General features: G+C 40.4%; 3 protein-coding genes across 3 annotated transcripts; all 3 read left to right on the top strand.

Moving 5' to 3' along the window:
- Positions 1–1,839: 1,839 nt before the first annotated feature.
- Positions 1,840–2,547, top strand: MELLADRAFT_71960 (uncharacterized protein; the record flags this gene model as incomplete). Its single annotated transcript, XM_007410377.1, has 1 exon — positions 1,840–2,547. The coding sequence occupies one exon, from the start codon at positions 1,968–1,970 to the stop codon at positions 2,241–2,243; it is 276 nt and encodes a 91-aa protein (XP_007410439.1).
- A 5,910-nt stretch (positions 2,548–8,457) lies between these two features.
- Positions 8,458–10,426, top strand: MELLADRAFT_106886 (uncharacterized protein; the record flags this gene model as incomplete). The annotated part of the gene is made up of 3 exons (XM_007410378.1): positions 8,458–8,506; positions 8,571–8,729; positions 9,900–10,426. 3 exons carry the CDS (start codon positions 8,458–8,460, stop codon positions 10,424–10,426), a joined length of 735 nt encoding a protein of 244 aa, XP_007410440.1.
- A 4,674-nt stretch (positions 10,427–15,100) lies between these two features.
- Positions 15,101–17,062, top strand: MELLADRAFT_87352 (uncharacterized protein; the record flags this gene model as incomplete). The annotated part of the gene is made up of 10 exons (XM_007410379.1): positions 15,101–15,166; positions 15,288–15,384; positions 15,449–15,663; positions 15,742–15,858; positions 15,956–16,072; positions 16,138–16,284; positions 16,339–16,443; positions 16,523–16,618; positions 16,695–16,816; positions 16,891–17,062. The coding sequence occupies 10 exons, from the start codon at positions 15,101–15,103 to the stop codon at positions 17,060–17,062; spliced, it is 1,254 nt and encodes a 417-aa protein (XP_007410441.1).
- Between the last annotated feature and the right edge of the window lie 210 nt (positions 17,063–17,272).

Raw genomic sequence — 17,272 nt, forward strand, 5'->3', positions numbered from 1 at the left:
TTCTTCTGTGCTAAAAGAATGATGAAGAAAAGTCCAAAAGTCTAGTCCAAAGTGACTTGCTTACCTATGTGCAATCACATTGGATATAAGAAAGAAAGAAACACTTTGGCTTACAAGCTCTGCATGTTGATACAAAGAATTGTGGGGCCCCTGGAGTCTGAGTGTTTTGAATGAATTAAAGATGAATTTAAGAGTTTATTTTGTACAATCCATTCGCGTTGAATTGTACAACAACTTTCTTCGGTTCAAAGAAAGTTGTATCGAATACATTTGCAATAAAAATAGATCACCTCATCAGAAATTAGAATCGCGCTTGGATCACGTGATCAATAGAACAAAACAAAACACATTATCTGATCAGGTCACGTCTTTGGGTTTATTTAGCAATCAAGATTCGAAGAAGTGATTTGTATCAAGACCATTAGATGATGAGGTTTGAGAATCCTTGGATGAAGTTTTAAAGAAATGAATTTAAATCAAGATCAACTTTGGTTTAAAGAACACGTCTATGGCTCGAAGATCTTCTCGACAATAGTGAATTCGAATCGATCGATCTCAAGTTTATTAATTTACTTTCATTTGTTGATTTCAACTTTCTTGACTTTCTTCTTGGTTTACAAGTCTTCAAGGAAATCGATCGCTTCACTTGGCTTTGGTTTTTCGATTTCATTTTCACTTTATCTTTTGATCGTTAACTTTGTTGGACTTGATGGGATCACTGGGATATATTCGGCTTATTGGAAACAAGATCTCGCATTAACTTCCATCGTCATTCTTTCAAACTATTTCACATTTTTATTCTTTTTATTTCTGATCTTCAGGAAACAACAACCACATCCTCATCTTTTATATCGTTATCTTGAACTCTTAGGTCTTTGTTTCTTTAACCTTGAAGGAAGTTTATGTTTATCAATCTCAATCTTATCATTTACAAACCAATTCCATTCAACTCATTATTTCAAACCAATCTTGATCAGTTTGATGTCTTTAGCATTCACTTTAATCAGTTATTTTAATCTTCAAGCGGCTATCTTAATCTCATTTTCGACCATCTCAAGTTTTTTATTTTTTTTTACTTTGGATTTGATCATTAATAAAAACTTTGGAATCGGTTTAGCTTGGAGAGTTTTATTTGATCATAATCATTTACACCAATCAGTATGTTTTGAATTCCTAATCTTTTCTCTTTTCTTTAAATCATTGTCTTTTGTTGAATGGATCTTGACAATTTCTTTTGCCATAGGTTTTGAGGAATTATTATCCACCTGTTTCTACTCGAATCTTAATAGGTCTTAGTTGGTTAACGAGGTTGAGTTGCACAAGTTTCTTTTAAGATTCTTTGATGTTGACATTTCACTGATCGACTGGTTTTTGATTTCAGTTTGATGATCGTGATCGGTTTCAAATTGATAAATCGATCAAAACCCAACTCAACCAAATCGAATTCGAATTCGAATTCCAATCGATTATCATCCACCACCATCTTACAATCCATCCGATCCACCATCCCATCCGAAAAAGAATCCCAAACCCAACTCCAAGATGCCCAACCCCATGATCCTCAATCCACAAACCTAAGTTCAATAGAAACCGAAATGCCCAGAGTCTTATCCACCGAACTACGAACGACAACTACCTCTAATGATACAGGATTAAGTGCGATACCTGAACTAACAGAAGCAAGTCAAACCGAAAGCATCATAGCCTTTTCGAACCCAAGATCATCCTTCAACATCAGATCATCATCTAATGCCACCAGTTCATCTCACCAAAGATCATCAATCGACCAATCCCAAAACCTAAGATCAGCCAAAAAAAGACGTTCGACTTTCTCTTCTCTCGAACACCAATACCATTCCCCATCACATTCTCATTCGCTTTCTCATTCTCATTCACTCACACCTGATGATTCGATTTCCCTAAGTTTTGATTGTAAAGTATTGATTGAAGAAGAATCTTTAGAAATCATGAGATCTGAATCTGTTTCGGATTATTTAAGAATCGCTTACGAATCTCAAAGAGAAGATGAACTTAGGATTGAAGGGATCGGAGGAAATCAGGGCAATGAAGTGGATGAAGATCAAGAAAGAAATCCTGATCAGGAAGGAAATCGTGATCAAAGTTTAGAACATGATGGAAATGAAATTCAAGATGATGATGAACCAGGAAATGAAGATTCAAATGATCAAGTTAATGAAGATCATCCTGAAATGAGCATCAGACGTGATTTACATTTATTTTAAAAAATTTGTGAAAGTTTAATAGAGTAACCACTTACTCATAAAAGGAAAAAAAATAAATCTTTTCAATGAGAAAGACACTTTGATTTATAGAGCTATTGATGATGTTATTTTGGTTTTGGTTTTGGGCTCACGCAATATGCAATGTACATTTTGATGATCGGAAAAAAAAACCATGAGTTTTCCCTTTACATTTTGTTGTGTTCAGAATGTAAAAATTTCATTAAGATTGTAGGATATATAATTTCTTTAATTCAAATAATGCTAAAAAAAGAAGCCTAGGAATCAGAGCATTGATTAGTGGGTTCAAGTCCAAGATCCTGAGCAGGTATAATTGAACCTCTGAGCACAGTCTTTAAGGGTGTGTTCACATAAGCAATTTCTGGTGAGAAATCACATTCTACAAAATTTGAAGTGTCTATTTGGTGGTGGATGTTTCATTTTTGCATTAAAATATTTACAGAATGTGATTGCTGGTCAGAAATTCCTTAAATGAATGGGCCCTAAGAGTCTGTTCAAGTTGCCATGATGTGTTTTCAGTCCTACAGTTCTCTATCTGAGTGAGAATCTCTTCAATCCATCTAAAAACCTAAACAGTCTTAACTAACCCAGAGCCAGCCAAATGGTTTCATACTGTTATCCTTAGTACACTTAAGTGCTCATCCAGGTATTTCTCCTCTGTTCCAGATCACATATCATCTGTTCAACTTCCAGATCACATATATTGCAAGGCATGATTGAAATTGTCAGTTTGTCACTTTGGTTGTTTTCTCATTTGATTGATCTAAAGAAACTTAATGAAAAGGTTATTTCAAATTCCAACAAGACTTTTGATTGAACTTAAGAACGTTATAAACTTGGTCATATTAAAAAACCAGAAAAGATACAAATCTACCTACATCAAAACACTGCTTATAATTTTGAGATCTTTTAAAAAAAATTGAAAGCTCTTCCTGAGAAGCACATCTTAGTGTTTTTTTTGTCAAAAAAAAATGAGATTTGAGGAGCTGGGAGATGTGCCTCCCTAATGTCAACACTGCCACAATTACTTTACCAGTATCGGTATCGTAGCGGTATCAGGGATGCAGCAGTGAGTCTACTCCGACTCACTTGCCGCGCAACCTGGCCCGGTACTCCACTTGAGTACTGAGACACGTGAGTTACAGAGAGACGCTGGACTCCACTCTCAAACGATGTGAGAGTCAGGCATGAGTTCAAGACTCAGCTTGGCCCCGTATGTAAGTACTACAGTGGCTAAGTACTCACTGAGTGAGTAGACTCACGTGAGAGACTACTCAATATGAGTATACTCATTGTTGATGAGATCGAGTGTACTCATGAGTATTGAGTACACTCAATTGGATCGGTGTAGCAAACTTATTTGCGGAGGTGATAACAAAGGGTCATGTATTTCAAATTTCTTAGATATTTTTGTAAGAGAGGGGATATTCATTTGTTAAACTAAACCTCGGTTCAGAGGGAAAAACAATAGAGGACAAAAAGGGCGGGCCCATTCAAAACAACGCGTGACTCAGAGTCAAAGCAGACCAAAACAATTCCACATGTCTAAGCTACATCCTCCACATTGACAGTTGACTCCCAATTCGCAAGCCAGTGTCGAACGAGTACAAGGTGGCAAATCGTCTCTGGGTCAAGGCGGCCTCGGGAAGGGACGGCTATGTTGCCTGAGATAGAGAAGACCCTCTCAACTGATGCGCCAGCTGCCGCAATTGTGAGGTGTTGAAGGGCTATCTGAGCCAACACTGGTAGTCCCAACGGCTTGGACATACGCTGAAATGAGGACGGTGGTCAGCTTGGTTCTTTCTGCGCGCTGAAAAGATGAAACATCAGTAACCACCCAAAACTCCCCAATCGTTTCATTGGGGAGTACAGGATCCAGGCGTTGTAAGTATTGCGTTACTTCGTCCATTTCTTGACTGGAATTGCTTGAAGGTTGAATTGCCGAGGTACCCAATAGAGAGTATATTTCTTGAAGTTTCTTGTGGGTGGTTTTAGTTGGCTGAGCAGGAACAGGAGGAGGGGTCTCGCGGCCACTTTCCGTGGGGCTGGGCTTCCAAAGGTCGTACTCGTCTCGAAGGGAGCGCTTGGCCTGGACTTCAACCTCTAGATGATTACGAAAGATTGAGTCTCCCTGGACAGGATCCAGGAGGGTTGCCACCAAGGTCTGCATGTTGCACTCTTCGCGGTCGAGATACTTCACTAGCTTGTCTTCCGCTCGTTTGCAAGCTTGGCCCCAAGCTCCTGGAACACTCTGGTGTTTCTGCAAAACCGTCTGAAGCGCCCAGAGTACAGGAAGAACTAATTGCTTAGTTGCATCATTGGATTGAAATATCTGAGTGGCAGTTTCGAACATCTCTAGAACAGGGTGCATATACTCGATAGTTGACCAGTCCGCCTTCGAGATGGCCAGGTGAGTCCGTTTCGGGTCCGCAGTGTAGAGTTCAAGTGAGTTTCTGAGGTTGAGGGTTTGTTGTACCTGAAATGAATTAACGTATGGTCAGACTGGTACAGGTAAAAGACGCATTTGCCAAAAGTGGGGCACTTACGACATAATAGAAATAATTCCAGTGAGTAGGAGGGCAGCTGAGGGGAAGAAGTTGCGGATCTTGGACTTCATCGCAAATCTTAATGAACGACTCGAGCTCCTGAGGACTTTTTCTGATGTGGGTATCCAAGGCACGGATGCGGGTGACGATTGTTGACTTTTTCTTGCGGGCGGTGAGGAGGACAGTTGGCGAGTCTTCTAAGTGTCCCTCTTCTGGGCCAGCGGTTTCTTCGTTAGTCAGATGGGATAGGTCGACATCGGAATTTTGGGTCTGGGTCGGGCCGTGGACCTCGAGGGAGGACTGAGATAGCGAAACAGAGTTTTGAGCCCACGAGTTGGTGACAGGTACGTTGTAGTCGCCGGTGATAGGTAATTCATCAGTTTCAAAAGACGCGCGCGATTTGGCCATGCCCGAGGTTTCATACCTGGCAAGATCCTTGTCCGTTAGCTGACCCATACCGTCCAAGAAGTCCTTTGCCACAAGATTGATCACGTGGCACATGCAGCCATGGAACCTCGATTCAAACGGCCAGTGGATTCCAAGAGTTGAATATCAGTCGCCTAAAAGTTTTGCCATCGAACGGTTTGAAGAGGCGTTGTCCCCGGTAATGGAGTAGTGATTACAAAGTGCGCCAACATGCTCCAGCGCCTTCCAGAACACCTTGGCCAGGTTGTCACCTGTATGTTTCCCCTTGAGTTTCTGACACATTGGGAAATAAGGCTTGTCAGGCTTACAATTCGTAAAATTGATTCGTAAAATCAGGTCAGATGAGCACTTACTTTGAAAGCAAGGAGCCGACGACAGAATTTGCCTTCCGAGTTGAAGAAAAAGCCATTGATAGCCATGTAGGTATGAGAAAAGTCAGCGCTGGTCCAACAATCCGTCGCAGTTGAAATTGAACCGGGAACCAAAGCAATCTCGTCCAAGAGTTTTCGTTCGAGATCCAAGAAAAGAGCCTCGGAATCAGCTTTGACAGCCATCCGAGCTGGCCAATAAAACGATGGTGCAATAGCACAAAGGGCCTTCTGCATCAACACGCCCTCAAAGATAGAGAAAGGTAAATTCTTGCTAATGACGGCTCCGACAAGCAGAGTTCGTAACTCTTTTTTTTGATCCGCGGCAACAATCGGATCGCTTTCCGGTTTGATGGCTCCAGGATTGTGGTTGTACCAAGCAAGCGCCAAGCCGGGACACTTGCATCTGTGCTTGTGCAAGTTCGAATTGGGCCGGCCGGAAATCGAGAGCACAACCCTGCAAATAAGCAAGAACAGTCAGTTTCGAACAGTCAGTTTCCCATAAGTGTAGCTATGGAAATCTGTATGTTCACTTACGGACAGTGAAGACAAGCGTACGACATCACGCCCTCAGCCTTGGACTCGTCTGGCGATTTTTGTGGCTCCTAACAGGGTAAGTCGGTCAATTTCCCACATGTTCAGCATTTGAGTTGGGTGTGTAAGCAACCGGGTCTTGATAACTCACATCGAAGTACAGATAAACGTCTGATCAGTGTCGGTGAGATCTCAACGTCGCCTCCTTGCCATCGAAGTTGGTGGTATCTTGCACGATAAAGGATTTCGGTCGCGATCTTGGAGTTGCATCGACTCGGTTGGAAGACGATGGCACCCGTGAACCCATTCCAACACCGACACGAGTCAACGGCGTGATACGGGAGGCTGAGACGGTACGCGACAAGGAGTTTGGGGTCACACGACGAGCATAGGGAGAAACCATGGTGGGAGGAGGAGATTTGGCTATGTTTTGAGGCATGCTGGCTAGGTATTTGGCAGGTCTAACAATAGAGAAGCGGATATAATCACAATTAGGGAAGTGGAAACAAACGCCCGGGTGAGAGTAAAAGAAAATCGAACCAGAGAAAATCGCAATGGGAGAAACATAAGGGGGAGTCGTATGAGCAAGAAAAATATAAATATGTAAACAAAATCGCTTACCTGAGGTCATACGACCAATCCAAAAGCCCAAAAGCCTCCATATGAGCATTCACCCAAGCCAATGCCTGCCACAACACCTCGATCTGGCCGCCAGGATCTATAGAATCTGCTCCCATGATTCGATTGATGTTAATGAAATGAAATCAGAGATAAATACTATTCAAATGACTAGTCTAGAATGTCGAGTCTACAACGTCAAGCCACTCATCGAGAGTTCAAAGGCCAAACGGATGGATGGAATGAGGATAGGGCCTGAAGAGGGATTGCGAATGTGGAAGGTGTGGAAGTGGGCAAGACGTGGTTGATTGAAATTCGATATTGAATTTATGGATTCGAGGTGGTGGCGGTATCTTGACAGGCGTATTAGGTGATATCGATTTGATGGTTGATAGATAATCAAGATGAATCGATGAATGGGGATCCGGTGGAGGCCTTGTTTGGGTGAGTACACCACGGGGCAGCCTTTGAGCGAAACAGGGCTGCCAGGGTGCGGTGAAGGGCTACGTGAATTTCACAGAGCTGCCGACTTGAATCACAGGTGGAACCCAGCGATGTTGAACGCTGTGCGAGTTCGAATCGCATGGATGCAATGTCGCAGCCAGCAGCGGTGAAACCGCGTTACAGTCACGTCGCGATCCGTGGTGAACAGATTCACGTTGGCCACGCCGATCGCCGCGTGAACATCGCATCGGCTCTGCCCACGATGAGATCACCTGAGGACCTCATTGTAGCCATATAGAGCAGGTGACCTTGGGCACCCTGAGCAATCTGCGTTTTGGATCAAGAACTTCAATCCCAAGGGTTTCCGCGGCTTGTATCACAAACCAGGGAACCAAGTCCAGGAGTTAGGGCGTTTTGAAAATTGACCGAGTGGGCATGGCAGGCACAGTTGTTTCAGGTCAAGACCCTTTCGGTCCAGTTTGAGATTGACCCAGTCATAGAGGATGTTTTCGAGTGGGAACAATCTTTGTCCCATTTGTTGAATATCCATCAACAACTAACATTCAGAATTTATTCTCCTTCAAATCATCGTTTTGTTATCTTTCAATTATTCCTTCTTCTATCACGAGAATCAATTCATCGATTTTTTGATTATCATCTCAATCACCCTCTAAACCCAATTATCATTGTTCAGAGCATTCTAGGTGCTTTTTTCCTCCATCCATTGTTTTAAACTGTGACACTTGCAAAGACTCCTGCTTCGAACCTTGAGCTCATCTCGACGCATAACCCTGAAGCTAAAGTTTGAGCAAGTGTCACAGATTTAAAATAATGGATGAAGCGATTAAGAAACCTAAACATAAGTCTCCGAGTACCATTCTTTCTCGCAAAAATCGTACCAAACGGAAGAATGCTGAGAAAAAAAAACAAGATTGCCCACCACCCAACCATCGAAGTGCCAAGATTGCTGAGCTCACTGAAAGATATGGTCTGCCACCCGAAACAAAATTCCTCTTTTTCAAGAAATTTGAAAATCCTCCTTTTAGAATCTATCATGGAACCGTTGTTTGTCTCAATGCCGACACCTCTCAATTATTAGGGGTTTTTCGATTTGTTGAGCCAACTCCTGAAAATGTGGCTCTTTTTGAAAAGTACAACCATTCAATTTCAACTGTCTATAAACACACTCGAGCACGTGGACTTTGCAAGACAAACGGTGCTGCCAAAAAAGCTAAAGCTGATCGAAAGAAGTATGGCAAGATGTATTGTGCTGGTTTCAGGCCTGGATTTGACCGGCTTGTTAAAGCAGGTTAGCTTATTTCTCTTCAAATTATGTTCAATCAAGCATCAATATTAATGACATACTCTTTCAGCTACATATGCTTTCAATGCAGCCACAGGTGGAAAGCTTTGGAAAATGCAAGAAGATCTCACTCGTCAAGGAAATCTCCCAGCAATTGAGGACTTCTTTGCAGAACAATTTTCTGGATCATCCTCCTATGCTTTTAAATCTAATGCTGAAATTGCCGCGAGTACTGGTGCACCTTCTTGGGCCGGACAATTATTTTATGTCTCACCTAATGCGCAAGTCTTTGCTTTAAACATCGCTGTCACCTTTGACGAGTTTGTCAATGCATCTCATACCGACAACGATATTACTCAGTATGCCTTTGGTTTTTTCGCACGTATCAATCGCCAAACTGGGAAACTGTACTCTTTAAAAAACGATGAGTATCAAGGAAATGTTGTTGGTGGCAGTTTTCATTTGGACGACTACAACATCACAGTTGATTACGATGCATGTGATGGTGTTGTTGAGGCACTGTGGGCCAGCCACATTCATCACCACACTTCGGCAGCAAAGACTTACGATGTCAAAAATGCCAAAGTTGTCCCATCAAGAGGAAAAGTCACTCGCTTTGGCTGTGCTTGTCAGATCAATGAACGTTTGGTAGAAAGAATCAGTCAAGTCAACAACTTGCGTGGTGAGATGGATGATGAGGAATGGGAAGAGTATTGTAGAACTGTATTGACTGGCTATCCAGAGGAGGCACGCAAAAAGATGACAAAATTGGCTGAGAAACATGGTATCGATGACCTTAGTTTGATTTTTTCTCCCTGAAATCTTATTTCTCAAACACTGCTTGTTTTCCTTTTTTTGAATCTTTCGCCTACATTTTCATGCCTACAAAATACTATTCTATCAATTTTAAGCCTTGCTTCGCATCCATATGGGATACTTTTCCAACCTTTGGCTCATGTTGAGCTAGATGTGGATGAACAGAAATGATATTCACTCCTTGAAACAAGGAGTGAAATAATCGTGAACATCCTGCCGATCCTAATTATCAAAATTTCCTTGTACTGCACGTTTTCAAGATTTGTATTGAAATAACATTCAAAAAAACCACACAAAGTTTGATGTGGCAAGTTTTGAACAAAGTAAGATTGATAGAATAGAGGACTGTGGGAAATCAAGCAATCAACAAATCCTGTGCAAGAATGAGTCAGTTTAAACAAAACATTCCTTTTCCAATCATCCAGATCTGAAAGATAAAGCTCACAATCCATATCGTACAAGTCTTTCTTGAAGAAAACCTCTATATTGAGTACCTTGAAGATGGCTTCAGAAGCCGATAAATGTAAGCTAACATATGTGATTTATGTGTTGTAATGAAGTTTATTTTTTGATCCGTTGATAGATTTCGATAAACTACCTGGAAGCAACAAATTCCAATGTTGGCTTTGCAAGGGTCGGGGTTTCACAGATAAAGCAGGCCATTCAAACGGTAAAACTCACAAATCCAAAGTTAAAGGTGCAGAAGAAGCTCAGAGAAAAAGGAATATTCGAGTAGCTGGTTTAACTGCTGAAGATCGTAGGATGGTGGCAGATGATGTGGGGTGGGATGCGCTTGCGGACGATATTCATGTGCCTGATGCTGGACCAGCAAACGAAATCGATGAGGCCAATGAAGTTGATATGACAGCTTGGCTTCAGGCTGCCAGTCCAACTGGAAACGAATCTGACAAAGAGGATCTAAGACCTTTCAACTGGCAAAACTTCCTTGCACCTCCCCATGATGACGACCACAACAGCATCAACAGTGAAGAAGATGATGAGGAAATAGAGGAGATCCCTCTTGCTTTGGAAAATGATGATGATGAAGAAGTAAACAAATGGTACCCTTTTGAAAAGAAAGAGGTAATTAACTCGCTTTCATTACCATGATTTGCATGATGATGCTAACTCTGCAATCTAACTCTAGCATCTTATGGGTCTGTTGTTCATGGGTTCAGTGAGACGGACAACATCCTGTCAAGACTATGAGATAACTCGAGTGAGAGTGAAGATAGGTGGGATTAATATACCCAACTGGGCATCAGTTCGTAAAATTCGTAATGATCTTCGCAAACGATTGGGACTCAACGTTGTACAGAATACAAGCCCCCTTGGCAATCCTTGCTTTAGCTTGGACATTCAAGAAATCGTGGCGCAGGTGAGTAGTTATTGTTTTCTGATCTTATTAAGTTTAACAATGGAACGAGTTATTGATCCATAAATGATTCCATATGCCTACTTACAGGAGTTAGCTAATCCTATAGTACGGCCACACTTGATGTGCATTCCTGAGTCGTCTGATACCGGTCATGTGAATCGGCTATCACAATCATGGAAGTGGAGAGCTGGTTTGTCAAAGAAACTTAGAGTGCAGATGATTGAATATAAAGATAGCCATTACTACATATATGAGCCAGCTCAACTTTCAGACGGATGTATTGTAGCACCAATCTTTTTCTTTCAGAATGAGAAAGGTATCATGGCAAAGTGTTTAAGAATAGATAGCTCAAAAGATAAAGATACTGGTGATATAATAATGCGGATGCTAGATGAACCTGAATTTGAATCAGATAGATACAGAACTGTTGAAGTGAAGGATTTCAGGAGGTGTTATACTGAGATAATGTTGGATGATGGTAGATTACTGAAGGATTGTGGGGTGTTGAAAAGCGGTGGTATGATTTCATTCAACTGTGTCCAATTCCATTGCAATAATGGGCTGAAAACATGAATTTGCATTTACAGGTAATACTTTAGACAAAGCATTTCAAGTTGATCTCCCAAACCCTTGGCGAACACGAGCTAATGGAAAAGTCATACGACATGTTCCAATAACCTTGTATTCTGATGATACATCTGGGAATGTGTCAAAGAAATGGAACAAGCACATGTCATTTTATTGCACGTTGTCAGGATTACCTCCTAAACTTACCAATCAAGAATTCAACATGCATTTCAATTCCACCTCAAATACGGCATCAGCATTGGAATTAGGAGAGTATTTAATAGACAAGATCAAGTGAGTTCACGTTTGATTACATTTGTTGAGATGGATAGATAAATGAGAACAAATCGACATCTTAGTGAATCAAACACCAAAGGCTTTGAGGCGTATGATGCCAGTTCGGACTCAAAAGTGCTAGTCATGCTGGTGGTACTATTTCATCTGGGAGATTCCCCGATGCATGCTGAAATATCTAATACAGTAAACCCAACAATGACTTTAAACCCTTGTCAAGTGTGCAATCTTCAAGTCGATGAAATGGAAGATAAAAAATCTAAAGAATTCCTTGAAGGTTTTTTGGGTGTGGATCATCATGGTAATACTGTAAGTTCATAGTGTCTAAATCATGTAAGGAGATAGTTGGATAGAATGTGTGCTGACAAAAAAAACATGAATCAAAGGTCTCACCGTCTTGCACGCAATTGGCATGAAACTGCGGAAAGAACAAAGGAACTATGGAGGTTGGTTTACAAGTTTGGACAGAAATCTCGAATCAAACAGCTTGCAAAGGAATGGGGAATACAGGATAGCTTAAATGCTGAGTTTATCAAAGTGATAGGTGAAATGCATTCTGCAGATTCATCTCTTGAAGAAATCTATGAAGTTTGGTTGAAACTAGGGGAGGAAATGGGTGACAGATTATTTAACCCCTTTCTAAGATTGGATGGTGCGTATTGATCTGACCATAACATTTTGAATCAATAGCTATTCTTGTAGTTCATTGAGAAAGTGTTATTGAATTTATATAAATACAGGTTTTGACGGTCATTCGGACACCCCAGTTGAGACTCTTCATGTTATACTCCTGGGTATCTTGAAATACTTCAACCGTGAAGCTATGGACGAGATACCAAAATCTGGACACGAGAAGATCCGGGGAAGATGGCAATCTTTTGATTGTAATGGACTCAGTGTTCCCCCTATTCAGCCTAACACGATGATCACATATTACAAGAGCTTAGTTGGTAAGGAATTACGGGCGGTGGTCCAAGCCGCTCCATTTGTTTTATTTGAATTTCTTACTCCAGAGAAGCGGAGGCTCTGGACTTTGCTCTGTCATCTTTGTTCATATGCACTACAGACTAAGATTACAAACACACACAAGTATGAAGAGAACCTTTCAAAGATTGTCAGCCGGTTTTTATTGGAATTGATATCAAGCAATGCTCGATGGTCAAACAAGCCAAAATTTCATATGCTCCTACACCTTGTTGAATCAATTCGCCGATTTGGTCCTTCAAGTCTTTGTGCAACCGAGAAATTTGAAAGCTTCAATGGTGCAGTTCGCATGGCTTCAGTTCATTCAAACCGACAAAGTCCAAGCAGAGACATTGCTATCACATTTGTCAGCCCTGGGTACATATACATGTACCCAAAACTAACTTATAATATTAGACTTTTACTTATAAACCTAATTACATGTACATACATTTTATAAAACACATGTAACATATAATAAAACATATACAAACATCAATTACATATGTATATACACTTAAAAACATATGTAACATGTAATAAAATACCAATTACACCTCATAACTCAGTGTCAAGAGTTAAAATGCTTATACTACATAAATTACATAACACGTAAATGTAATTATGTTATACTAATAATAATAATAATTAATAGTAATTATTAAACCCTAAACCACAGTGATGATACAATCAAATATCACTACAAGTAGGTTTGGAGAGGAGGATATATAAACCCCGCCTCTCTCAGCCTTCAAGGATTTTCCCTCAAGAATTTTTTTACACACATCTTTTAAAGAACCCTTTAAAGTTCCTTTGAAGTACATAATCAAAAGTCTTATAAATATAAGACTAGTGATTCACTTCATATCTTTAAAGTAGCTTCCTGACTAAAAGATAAAGTAATCTTATCCTTCATCCTCTGGATCCCTACTTCCCCTAAGTAGAGCACCCTATCAGGTTAGTAACCCTCCAATAAACATCAGGTTAGTTACCTTCTGAACAACTACAGGTTAGTAACCTATATCAACTCACAGGTTAGTGTACCTTCTGAACAACTACAGGTTAGTAACCTATATCAACTCAAGGTTGGTGTACCTTTGGAACAACCATAAGTTAGTGACTTTATAACAACTAGATTTGTGACCTCATATCACTCTTCAATCAGTCCTTTTGAAGATTGAAGGGAAGCCCTGGATCCAGCTTCCTCATTCTTACAAGAAATAACCTCCTCTTCAGGAGTCAACTAGCTGTAGTCATTCTGGTCTCATCCAAACCAGACCTGTCCTATTTCTCTTACCTTTCTCTTTTATAATTTTATTGTAATTACCTTATATTTGCAATATACCTATAATTATATAAAATTATAAACCCACCTATCCATCCTTAGTGAGCCTTGAGTACCTTTTTAAATACTCAACCCTCACAACATTCAACAACTTGAGGCTATTACGATTGATACTATCAGGTTCAAGATTCAAGGATAGAAGATACAACTCGATGAGGAGAGCCGGATCTGAGGTATTAAAGGTTTTTGAACAAAACCGAGTCATTCAGCAGATTTTTGGCTGGGATCAAGACTGGGATAAAGTACCCGAATTGACTGCACATTGTAAGCTTCATGGAAAAATCTCAATTTTGAAATGGAAATGCGTTCATTTGTTAATAAACTTGATCTCACATTTATTGAAAGTCAACAAATCAAATTCATCAGTAACAGTACCGGATGTTCAAATTTGTTTCATTCCTATTCAGCTAGAGGACCCTGATGATCAAGTGAAGATAGGATATGTGAACCAAATTTGGGGTGATCGCAAAGGAGGACAGCATCAATGTTATGCTGAATTAACTGTCTGTGACTTGACCACCCAACTAATACCTTTTTATGGGATGCGAGGCTTGGTTAAAGGAAGCAGGAAAGTATGGGTCAAGGGTAAAGTGGGTCTTTCAATCTATATTTGAAAAACACCAAAAGAAAAAGCTAATACTTTACCTCTTGAACAGGCAATCTCGTGCGTGTTAAATGTGCAACATGCATGTGCTGAAGCAGGATGTGTGGTTACATGCTCAAAGCCCAGAATCATTGAGCGAACAGTGACCTCAAGTGGTCTGCCAATGACTTCTCATAAAGCAGATAATATGTATATCCTTAATTCTGCTTCTTTGTATTCGCCAGAGGTACATCGTGAATTGGCAGGAATTAATATTACTGAGGTATCTCCAGAAGAATGGAAGGCAGGCATTGAAAAAAGTTTGAATGTTTGGAGGAGTGAAGGTAAGAAAGGGGCAAACAATCCAATTTTGGCCGAGTAAAAAATTATGAGTTTTATTCTCTTTAGTGTTTGGTTAGAACAAAAGATTGAAATTTTTATCAATATATTAGCAGCTGAAGTTTCAATGAATTCTTGATGCACAAGTTTTTCAAAGGGACGTAAATTATTTTGAAACATATCACTTGAGAATGACAAAGTCAAACATTTGAGAAGGATTTTGATCACGTGGTCTGTGAACCACTCAGATTCATCACCGGTGACAGCCTTGATTTCTGTGACGTCATATATAATCAAGAATTCTGACTCCCATTTATGAAATCTCTTCTTTACCATCACTCTTCTTCACCATTGCCTCCAATTCAACCATGCCTCCAGCTCGTTTGTTTTCCATTTTCAGATTTGAATATCTCCTCAAGACCTTTGGACTGACTTTTCCCTCTTCTCCTCTGACCTGACTCGTTGATATCTATATTTATTGATATCATCTCAATGCTTCAAGCCTCTGCTTTTCAAGCACGCAAAACTGGTTTCAGTCCATATCCAAATCCAAACCCAAATCCAGGCAACAATGAGATTGGTTCTTACACAGGAGGCAAGTATTTTGTTCTACTTTCCTCTTCTTCTTGCTTAACTTTTGGTCTTCATTTTTTTACCTTTCAGCTGGATCGTTTGGTCATTCAGGTGATGGGGATGGTCAATCTGATGACCATGTTTCAGACTTAAACGATCAAAATTCTGCTAGTGGACTATTCGAAGACCCTAACAATTCCACCGACACATCTCTTTCTGGTGCACCTGAAACTATGTCACCTTTTGAGAGTATAATGGATACTCTACCGGTCAATGTTCGCAATATGGTGACCAGGATTGTTGAGGTAAGTAAGATACTTACATCATCTTGTCTTTGTATCCACTGATTGATTGAATCTTTCAACTTGGTTCTTATCACGTAGGGTACTGACGATTCAGAATGCTTTGCTGTGAATGTTGCAATGATGGCTCGGCTAGAACATCTGTTTATGATTCATACAGAAGTACAGGCAGAAAACTCCAATGCCAGCTGGGCTCCTGTAGATCGTTTCAAGGTATCACTATTGTTACTCTCCGCTATCTCAATTGATTACTTCCACATCTAATCACAATATACATTTCCCAATCCTTGTGTAGGATTACAGTCGTAATTTGTGTGCTCAATTTTTCATTGACCCCACCTTAGAGGCATTTACTACTCTCCTTACGGATGGCCCCAATGGTCAAAATAATTGCCTTGAGCGCCGAGTATTGGTATGTATCTTTGAAATTATCTGTGCTCTGTGTTGATTTCACCCTTTAAACCATCACTCTTTCAGTCTGATCTTCTCAGCAAAAACGCCGAGGGTATACGAGATGTTCTTCCTAAAAACTATGCTGGCGAGGATGGCTCAAAGGGGGGTGCTGCCGTATCAGTTGCTTTGAAAGAGATTGAACGAAATGGACGGAGTACATTTAGAAAACAAGTACGTTATTGATTATTCCTTATAGATTGTCTCCTTTATCTTTCTTTTCAAAAGATTTACATCAGTTGGATTCCCAATAAGCTCCTCCACAACGTGTTGCCTATCAAAGCAGTGGCACCGAGTGTTCCTCCTTTCAACCTCAAGGATTTCTGTGGCTATGTAATTCAGATTTTCTCTACACGCTCAGCACTCCATGATGAATTTGTCACTCACCACTCAGATTGTGAATCTTTTGTAGTTGATACACAAAACCTACCCTAGCAAGAAACACATCAGTGCTGACGCCCTTTTCAACAACTTAAAGCCTGGACATGTCATTCGAATTGCCTTTCTGGTATGGATTCTCTCTCTTAAATTATCTTATTTCTTCCTTACTCTATCACCGTCTCAAAAACAATTGCATTATCTAGCGCTTGGCTTCTGTTTGCATCTACGCACATCCCGGTCAGGATCGCAAAATTTGCCAATGGCAAACAATTGATCAGAAGCTTGATGATATCAAAGAGCAACATTCAGCTGAATTTGCAGAAGCGTAAGTAACTCCTTGTCTTGTGCTTGTTGAAATGCTAGTCAATGTTCTTAGTTTTGTCTTTTACTTCATTTCAGTTTTGGCCGACTGGTTTTGATAAAAGATCATAAGATCTTTGATGGTGTGCGCTTGTATACCAAAATACAAAAATCTTACTCTGATGACCTTGTTTTACCAAACGATGCGGAAGTGCGTGTGGAAGTCGCTTCCCCATCTGAAGTCCCTCAATTCCATCAGAGTTTAGCATGATTGTGACCATGCATCTGTAAAAATACTTTGTCTCCCCCTATTTGTATCCATAGCTTTATCAGACATAGTTTTACCTTTTGGGTGGGAGCGAATGAGAAATTACAATTTTTAGTTCATTTTCTGAGCTTTTGGTCAAGACCAATCCACTCCCTGCTCCTGTATCGATCCAAATTGGATCGGTCAGCAGTTTTTTTTGGATCCCATGTTGAG

The sequence above is a fragment of the Melampsora larici-populina genome (assembly GCF_000204055.1).
Source record: "Melampsora larici-populina 98AG31 unplaced genomic scaffold MELLAscaffold_20, whole genome shotgun sequence".
NCBI lineage: Eukaryota > Fungi > Basidiomycota > Pucciniomycetes > Pucciniales > Melampsoraceae > Melampsora > Melampsora laricis-populina.